This window comes from Ranitomeya imitator, chromosome 1 (assembly GCF_032444005.1).
Source record: "Ranitomeya imitator isolate aRanImi1 chromosome 1, aRanImi1.pri, whole genome shotgun sequence".
NCBI classification, from domain to species: Eukaryota; Metazoa; Chordata; class Amphibia; order Anura; family Dendrobatidae; genus Ranitomeya; species Ranitomeya imitator.
The window spans coordinates 860,149,609-860,159,150 of record NC_091282.1 but is presented as its reverse complement, the minus strand read 5'-3'; the positions used below and the strand labels follow the sequence as shown (position 1 = coordinate 860,159,150).

The 9,542-nt window shown below is 47.6% G+C and overlaps 1 protein-coding gene across 1 annotated transcript; it reads right to left on the bottom strand.

Annotated features, from left to right (window-relative positions):
- Positions 1 to 4,384: 4,384 nt before the first annotated feature.
- On the bottom strand, positions 4,385 to 6,174 carry LOC138649040 (uncharacterized). Its single transcript, XM_069739161.1, has 3 exons — positions 6,018 to 6,174; positions 5,465 to 5,621; positions 4,385 to 5,373 (listed from the first exon to the last, which is right to left on the bottom strand). The coding sequence occupies exons 1-3, from the start codon at positions 6,172 to 6,174 to the stop codon at positions 4,389 to 4,391; spliced, it is 1,299 nt and encodes a 432-aa protein (XP_069595262.1). The 3' UTR covers positions 4,385 to 4,388.
- Positions 6,175 to 9,542: the final 3,368 nt, after the last annotated feature.

The following is a 9,542-nucleotide window of genomic DNA, read 5'->3' as shown; positions in this document are numbered from 1 at the left end:
CGGTCTGTGGCCCTCGGGGGTCCATTGTAAAAGGGAAAGGTCTTTAAAGGGGAAATGTTCGTGATGCCACCTGTGGTATTCAGTCAGGGTGACCGACACTGCTTAGGGGTCCGCTGAGGTGATGTTATGGCAGCTAGATGGTATACCTTCCCACAGGTGAAGTGTGTCCCCAGGGCTTCCCAGAGTGTAGATGGTGGATGGTGAGAGGCGCAGTGAAGAATGAGGACACAAGGTTGCAGTCTCTTTACCTTTACTAAAGGATTCAGCATCCACAGTCCAGAGCACCAGATCACAGGGCAGGCAGAGTCCGGTCGGTTTGGAGGCAAATCCAGAGTCCCCTTATCCAGGTGGAAATCAGTAGCCATCCTCTAGCGCCTGGGTGTTGTAGTACCTTCCTGCTGAGCTTCTCTCTCGGTAAGGTCCTCACAACTGATGTTGGTGTTCTAGATGTTATGTCTCTCTGTCCCCCAGATGGATAAGAACAAACCCGTATCACTGATGGCCTGAGGCTTTTACAGGGACTCTAGCACGCCCCAGCCCCCACAAGTTGCCACTGTGCCTCCTGGATATAGGTTGGATCAGTAACTTGAAATTAGCTGTCCTGCCGGTCTCTGGAGCAAGGCATAGAGACTGTTGCTCCCTCGATGTTCGAGCTACCAGATCCTGCACCTCAGAAGGAGGCAGCCTGTGCAGGGCAGAACTCCTTCTGGTTTCCTCTCCTTTTGCTACGATGTCATTTCTCACCCTCTCTACTATACAATTCACTGTTCGTGTCCTTTCTTAGGATGCTGCCGCACGTGGGTCAGGCGCAGCTCCGTGACCTTCCGTCTAGGCCTCTGACAGGATCCCACCCCTGTCAGGGACCAACTACCTGAGCGGAGCTCAGATAGCAGCTCACTGGGTGAAGACCAGCCAGCTTCTGCCTAACTTCCTATCCAGACCACCAGTTTTACCTAATTGTGAAGAGTGCCCTAATAAATAGGAGCTTAGCTCCCCCTGGTGGACCGTAGTGTGAAGTGTGTTGTATGTATGTATGTGATACCTGGTAAAGAGATTCCCTTTATTGCCTTGAAACGTAACATCACTCCCCCCTAGAGGAGAATGATATTACTGCAATGACCAGGACCCTGGGGCACTGCATAGGCATTTATTACTATTATTCTTATTTGTTTATATAGCACCATTGATTCCATGGTGCTGCACATTAGAAAGGGTCACATAAAAGTTACAGATATCACTTACAGTAAACAAACTAACAATGACAGACTGATACAGAGGGGCGAGGACTAGGGTTGAGCGAAACGGATCGTTCATTTTCATAAGTCGCCGACTTTTGGCAAAGTCGGGTTTCATGAAACCCGACCCGATCCCTGTGTTGGGTCGACCATGAGGTACGCGACTTTCACGCCAAAGTCGCGTTTCAATGACGCGAAAAGCGCCATTTCTCAGCCAATGAAGGTGGATGCAGAGTGTGGGCAGCGTGATGACATAGGTCTCAGTCCCCACCATCTTAGAGAAGGGCATTGCAGTGATTGGCTTGCTGTCTGCGGCGTCACAGGGGCTATAAAGGGGCGTTCCCGCTGACCGCCATCTTACTGCTGCTGATCTGAGCATAGGGAGAGGTTGCTGCCGCTTCGTCAGAAGCAGGGATAGCGTTAGGCAGGGTACATTAACCCCAAAACCGCTTGTGCTGTAGCGATTTCCACTGTCCAACACCACCTTTTGTTTGCAGGGACAGTGGAAGCTACCTTTTTTTTCCTCAGCGCTGTAGCTCATTGGGCTGCCCTAGAAGGCTCCCTGATAGCTGCATTGCTGTGTGTACGCCGTTGTGCAAACCAACTGCTTTTTTCAAAGCACAAATCCTGTTCCTTCCTTTCTGCACAGCTATCTTGTTTGTTTGTCCACACTTTTGATTTAATTTGTGCAGCAGTCCACTCCTTGTTATTGCTGCCTGCCATACCTTGCTGAGATTACTGCAGGGAGATAGTAATTGTAGAACAGTCCCTTTTTTTTTTTTTCCGTTACATCTCTTCAAGCCACTTTCTGCCACAGAAAATATACTCTAATACAGTGGCCCACATTTATTCACTAGTCTCCCTGAATAAAAAAAAAAAGGGTGCAGATTAAAATTGGCAAATCTGCATCAGTGGCAGTCCTGTGTGTGGCATCTGTGTCTCATTTTCTGGCACAGAAAACATACAGTCTAAGGCCGGCGTCACACTCGGCGTAAGACATTACGGAACGTATTATACGTCCGTAATACGCGCGTAATACGCCAAAATGTCTCCGTAATCTCTTTCCGTAGTTCTTGCGTAGCCTAGGTGTGGTCGCGTATTTTGCGCATGTACTGGTCCGTGTGTAATCCGTATGTGATCCGTATTGCGTTTTTGACACGCACCATCACAAAATGGACATTTAACGGTTTTCAGGCCTGCAAATCATTTAAACCATCATTAACAACCCTATTTAAGCCCTCGACAACAGGTGTACCCCTCCCATCTGCCCTATATGTTCTCTAGCATATTTTGGCTGTGTTACTTTGACCTTACAAACATGTCTGACCATGTGTATTTAAGCACAACTCAGCGGGTGTTGCTTCACTGGGTGTTGTCTCGTCGCTTTGGCCAGCCATATCCGGTCAATGTAGATCCGCGAAGGAGGAGACGAAGATTGTGGGTGCATCCTCTATTGACCCAACGCCAGAGTAAAGGACATTTCCAGAGACTATATTCAGCTTTGAGGGCCCATCCAGACAAATTTTACCTGTATACTCGCATGTCCATCAGGACTTTTGACATGTTGATGGAGATGTTACGTCCTGGGCTCACCTATCAGGACACCTGGATGAGAAAATCCATCTCTGCTGAGGAGCGTCTGCTCCTAACCTTACGGTATGTCTTTTGAGCTTTTATATTTTTTGTTGTTTGCAAATGTGTTTTGTCCTAATATGTTTCAGGTACTTTACTTAGGCATGAAGCCACAAGCACCGTTCTAAAAATGTGGGTCATATTAGAGTATCGTAATAATGTGAAATGACCCTTTTTGCTTAGTCAATAATGACTGAGAAAATTAAATAGACACTTGTGCGTATTCCTGTTTTCATATTCCTCATGTTTTGTTTGTGCTTTTTGTTCTTGTTTTGCAGCTTCCTGTCCACAGGCTTGTCCTATGCAGGTCTACACCTGGAGTTTCTCATTGGGCGTTCGACAATTTCAGTCATTGTTAGGACAACCTGGTCCCAAATATGGCTGCAACTTAATGAAGTTGTGATGCCTGAGCCAAAAATGGAGGATTGGCTCAAAATCGCCACTGGTTTCAAAAATAATTGTGAATTCCCTAACTGCAATGGATCTGTGGATGGGAAACATATCAGGGTGCGTAAGCCGCCGAACTCTGGTTCCCAATTCTACAATTATAAGCAGTTTTTCTCTGTAGTTCTGTTAGCAGTTGCTGACAGCAACTACAGGTTTATAATTGTAGACATTGGGGCCTATGGGCGAACTGGAGACTCTAGGGTCTTCAATTCGTCCATAATGGGTCGGCGACTACGTGACAACCAGTTGAACCTCCCACCACCACAACAACTCCCAGGCTCCAATGCGGAAGCAGTGCCTTTTGTTTTGGTTGGAGATGAGGCCTTCCAACTGACGAGGCACGTCATGAGGCCTTACCCCAGGCGCAACCTTGACCACCGGCGGAGGGTCTTTAATTTGAGACTTTCCAGGGCACGGAGACTGGTTGAGTGCGCCTTTGGTATTCTTGTAGCCAAATGGCGGGTTCTTCAGTCTGCCATTCAGCTGAGTGAGGCTTCAATCAATGAAGTGATCAAAGCCTGTGTAATTCTACATAATTTCACCAGAATACATGATTGTTCGTCTACAAATTTGGAAGATCACGTCATGACCAATCATAGTAGGCCTACCCCATATGTCCCTCCTCCGCGACGTCCCCTTTCTGGCCTAAAAGTTCGTGATGTGTTCACCAATTATTTTTTGAGTCCTCAGGGTGCCACTCCCTGGCAAGACAATGCAATTTTGCATGTGTAATGTATTTTTTTTTTTTTGTGACATTTTTGCATTACCAAATTTGACAATATGTCTGCTGATTTTAATTTGTTCACATATGTTTATGATCATATCATGTGTGTGTGAGTTAATAAGAATGAACAGAGTGCATCCATAGTTTGTTTCTTACTAACGGCAAATTTACTTTTGAAACTTGTTTGTAGATTTAGTTATTTTTTAGCATAACAAATCTGGACAAATTAAGTGCCCCTTTTTTTTTAGGAAATAAAACAAACACAAAAATAAACATTACAGCTTGCTTTTTCAGCACAATCAAAACCTAATTTTGGGAAACCAAAAAAAAACCAAATGTAGCCAAACAAATTACAAGTCCTGGTAGGTAGGAAGTGGAGAAGTGGATTGGTCTGGGTCTGCATCAGGTGGCCTTTGTAGGCCCAATTGTCCAGCAGCCTGTGTGGATGTTATAGTGGCCTGAGGGAAATTCTGCCTGCTCTGATGCTGGCCACTTTGATGAGTGGGGCCAGGATTTGGGAGATAACCCAGATGTTGCTGCCCATATGTGCGGGAATCATACCCCAAACCAAAATGACCATATTGTCCAAACCCAGGTTGGGTCCAGCCTCCAGCACTGGGTGTGGACAAGTGGCCATATTGGGATGGGTGCTGATATCCTGCAATATGGTGCTGAGGTTGCCATTGTTGGTTATTTGTGGGTTGGGGTGGAGGTGTTGGCTGACGTGGAGGGGGTGCTTCAGATCCTTGTTGCGCATGCAGGCCTTGTAATCTCTGAGGCCGCAGAATATTTTCAGGTGACATCTGCCACTGTTCAATCATCTGCATCAGATTGTATGGGTTATTTGGGGGGGTGCATGCGTCAATAAGGATCTGAAAACACCCTCTCAAACGCAGCCTCAACTCCCGCTCTATGGAGCGTAAATACTGTGCAAGGCTCCGTGTGAATCCCTCCTCCCCATCATCCTCTCGAACCCGGGCCAAATAGTTCATGACCCCAGCATCCACGTTTCTCCTGCTTTGGAGAAGCTCTCTCCTGCGTCGTGCACGCTGTGGTCTGACTGCAGCCTGTGGGGATCGGTCAAGGGCAACAGTTGGGCTGCTGCTATTTCCAGGGTCATCCTGGCTAGGTGCTGGTGCTGCTGCTGAAGATGAGAACTGTGGGGCCTCTGTGTTTTCTTCTGCTGCAGCTGGAGCTGGGTGGCCCGATGAGGAACATCCTGGAGGTATTGAGGGAGCAGCAGATGGACCAGCCACCTCTTCACCGTCTCCAACTGGGTCAATGACCTGTTCTGAGTCAGACCCTGTCTCCCTGTCAGTGAGGTTAGACTGAGTTCTGCAAAAGATAAATTTTGACATTTAATATGTTTTTTGGAATCATCTCTCCCCATTAAAAAATTAACCCAGTTTGAGATTTTGTAACTTACGGCCTGAGGTCCATGCTGGGGTTGAGAAACGTTAGGCGGTCAAAATAAATATATTTCTTCTTTTTTGGAGGTGCCCCTGCTCCACTTTTCTCCCGCTGCTGCCTCTCCCTCCTGTATTGGTCACGTATACTCCGCCACCTTGTTGTAACATCATCCACTGAAACAACAAAAATACACACATTGCTTAGACCATTATATGCAGAGTGCTCACACAAGGTGTAATGGAGGACACAGATTTACGGGTAGCATAGAAAGAGGCATTTGTGGCTCACATTAAGCAAGAAAATTAACTAAAAAAAAAAAATTATGAAGCAAGGCCACAAGGACAGCTACCCTCTATCCCAGAAAACACAATTACTGGAAAACAATGTTAGTAAGGGCACACCTGGTCAAAACCTTCATGAAATACATTTATCATGTCCAGCACCATGTCTATACTGCTGGGATTTCTAATACTTTCAGGATGAATTAATAAATTAAGGTTTAGCAATTCAAAGTAGTAAGGGCCTGCTGTTTACCAAGAACATTACATTGCAAACATGGGTGTACTTACTTATTTGTCGCTGGGCCGCACGTGGCTGCTGGTCATACTGTGGGAAGAGGGACCCACACACGCTCCTCCATGCTGCTTGTTTGACTGCCCTGTTGGCGTAGTTGGGGTCTCTTTGGTCCCATATTTCTGGCCTCTCCTGTATCAAAATGATCAGCATGTCTACATTAATTATGCGGGCCATGCTGAATCTCTCACTCCGTGGAGGCGTGCAGCAGACTTCCGGGTTCACTGTCTGGCTTTTTCAGCTAATTTGCATGTCTCACCGGCCTGATTGAGGGCTTTGGCCAGTTCAGGACATCTGCCAGTGAGTAGCGTATTTCTCGCAAGACACACGCATGGTCCGTATGCATTCCGTATTATACGCTCTCCCATAGACTTGCATTGGCGCATTTTTTGCGCAATATGCTGACAAACGCTGCATGCTGCGATTTTGTACGGCCGTAGAACGACGTATATTACGGATCCGTAATATACGGCTGATAGGACGAGACCCATTGAGAATCATTGTGCCGTATGTTTGGCGAGTTTTACGGACGTAGGTTCTGCGCTCTTTCGTCCGTAAATCTCGCAAGTGTGACGCCGGCCTAACAGTGGGCCTGATTTCTTGCCAATTCTCCCAGAAATAAAAAATAAATAAATAGTGGGAGATTAATATTGGCATTTGTGCTTGCGTGCCAGTCGTGTGTGGCTGTGCCATCTCTCTCAAATTGCGGGGCACAGAAAGCCTAGTGTCTATAATACTGTTTTTTTTGTTTTTTTTTTAATTCTCCCTGAAAAAAAAATTAGTGGGAGATTTAATATTGGCATTTGTGCTTGAGTGACAGTCCTGCATGTGTGACATCTCTCTCATTTTGTGCCGCAGAAAACCTAGTGTGTAACATTGTGCCTGTTTTTCCTTGCAGTCTCACCCACCTATAAAGGGATATCTAAATGCTACAGAAGTTAGAGTTCACCTTGTAAGTTGTTTTACAGTAACAAATATCGCTAGTTTGGTTACGTTTTTCAAACAATGAGGAAGTCTGGTGGAAGAGGTCGTGGCCGTGGGTGGTCATTGCCAGCTGGTAATGATGGTAGTGGTGGTGGAGCATCAGTTGGTCGTAGGAAAAGCAATATAGCACCTAAGTCTCGAGTTGTGGAGCCAGGTTCGTCGTCTGGCTTCACAAGGCCTCGAATGCTCCCTTTTCTGGGAGTAGGAAAACCACTTTTAAAGCCGGAGCAGCAAGAGCAAGTTTTGGCTTTCCTTGCAGACTCAGCCTCTAGCTCTTTTGCCTCCTCTTCTGAAACTGGTAAATGTAAAAGCAGCGCTTCGTTAGTGGATGTTCACGGTCAGGGACAAGTCGTTTCCTTTTCCTCTTCAGCAAAAACAACAACAGAGAAGGATGCGTCAGGCGACACAACGGGTTACTCCATGGACCTCTTTACACATACCATTCCTGGGTTAGAAAGTGAAACAGTTAACAGGCCATGCCCATTACCAGTTGAATCGGACATGGAGTGCACAGATGCACAGCCACAGCCAGATTACTATGCTGTTCCTTTGACTCAGACCACAACATTGCCCTCGCAGTGTACTGATCCAGAATCAGACCCTGATGAGACTATGGTGCCCCGTCACGAACGCTATACCACCGGCTTACACGGTGACACAGACGAAGTTGCACACGAGATAGAAGAGGAGGTTATAGATGACCCAGTTGTTGACCCCGATTGGCAGCCATTGGGGGAACAGGGTGCAGGCGGCAGTAGTTCTGAAGCGGAGGAGGAGGGGCCGCAGCAGGCATCAACATCGCAACAGGTTCCATCTGCCGGGCCCGTATCTGGCCCAAAACGCGTGGCAAAGCCAAAACCAGTTGGAGGACAGCGTGGCCATCCAGTTAAAGAAGCTCAGTCTGCAATGCCTGAAAAGGTATCCGATGGTAGAAAGAGTGCAGTGTGGCATTTTTTTAAACAACATCCAAATGATCAAAAATGATCAGCGCAAAGTCATCTGTCAAAAATGTTCAACTACCTTAAGCAGAGGTCAGAATCTGAAAAGTCTAAATACAAGTTGCATGCATAGACATTTAACCACCATGCATTTGCAAGCCTGGACTAACTACCAAACGTCCCATAAGGTTGTAGCACCCTCGGCCAATGAAGCTAGTCAGCAACGCTACATCCCTTCCGTCACTGTAAGCCCACCATATCCCGCACCACCTGCAGTATCTGTACAGGTTTCGTTGCCAGGCCAAAGCAGTCAGGGTCAGGAAATCACCAGTTTCGTAGTAGGAAACTCTGCATGTAGGGCACCGGCAAGAATACCGTCTCCAACCGTCTCTCAGTCTGCCATGTCCACTGGCACCCCCGCTAGTTCCATGATCTCCAGCTCTCCAGTGCAGCTCACCCTGCATGAGACTCTCGTTAGAAAAAGGAAGTACTCATCCTTGCATCCGCGTACACAGGGTTTGAACGCCCACATTGCTAGACTAATCTCGTTAGAGATTATGCCCTACCGGTTAGTTGAAAGCGGAGCTTTCAAAGCCCTGATGGACTACGCTGTACCACGCTACGAGCTACCCAGTCAACACTTCTTTTCGAGAAAAGCCATCCCAGCCCTCCAAGAGCATGTAAAAGACCGCATCGTCCATGCACTCAGGCAATCTGTGAGTACAAAGGTGCACCTGACAACAGATGCATGGACCAGTAGGCATGGCCAGGGACATTACGTGTCCATCACGGCACACTGGGTGAATGTGGTGGATGCAGGGTCCACAGGGGACAGCAATATTGGGACAGTTCTGCCTAGCCCACGGTCTAGGAAACATTTGGCTGTAGCCGTTCGCCCCCGCTCCTCCTCGTCCTCCTGCAGAAGCGAGAGCTCATCCACAGACCGCAGTCGCACAACCACTCCATCCGCAGCTACCACTGTTGCACACCAGGTGTCCCATTATGGGGCAGCTACTGGCAAGCGTCAGCAGGCTGTATTGGCAATGAAGTGTTTGGGCGACAACAGACACACCGCGGAAGTTCTGTCCGAGTTCTTGCAGAAAGAATCGCAGTCATGGCTGGGCACTGTACATCTTGAGGCAGGCAAGGTAGTGAGTGATAACGGAAGGAATTTCATGGCTGCCATAGCCCTTTCCCAATTGAAACACATTCCTTGCCTGGCTCACACCTTAAACCTGGTGGTGCAGTGCTTCCCGAAAAGTTATCCGGGGTTACCCGACCTGCTCCTCAAAGTGCGCAGACTTTGCACGCATATCCGCCGTTCGCCCGTACACTCCAGCCGTATGCAGAACCATCAGCGGTCTTTGAACCTTCCCCAGCATCGCCTAATCATCGACGTTGCAACAAGGTGGAACTCCACACTGCACATGCTTCAGAGACTGTGCAAACAAAGGCGTGCTGTTATGTATTTGTGGGAGGATACACATACACGGGCAGGCAGTTGGATGGCAGACATGGAGTTGTCAGGTGTGCAGTGGTCGAAGATACAAGACATGTGTCAAGTCCTTCAGTGTTTTGAGGAATGCACACGGCTGGTTA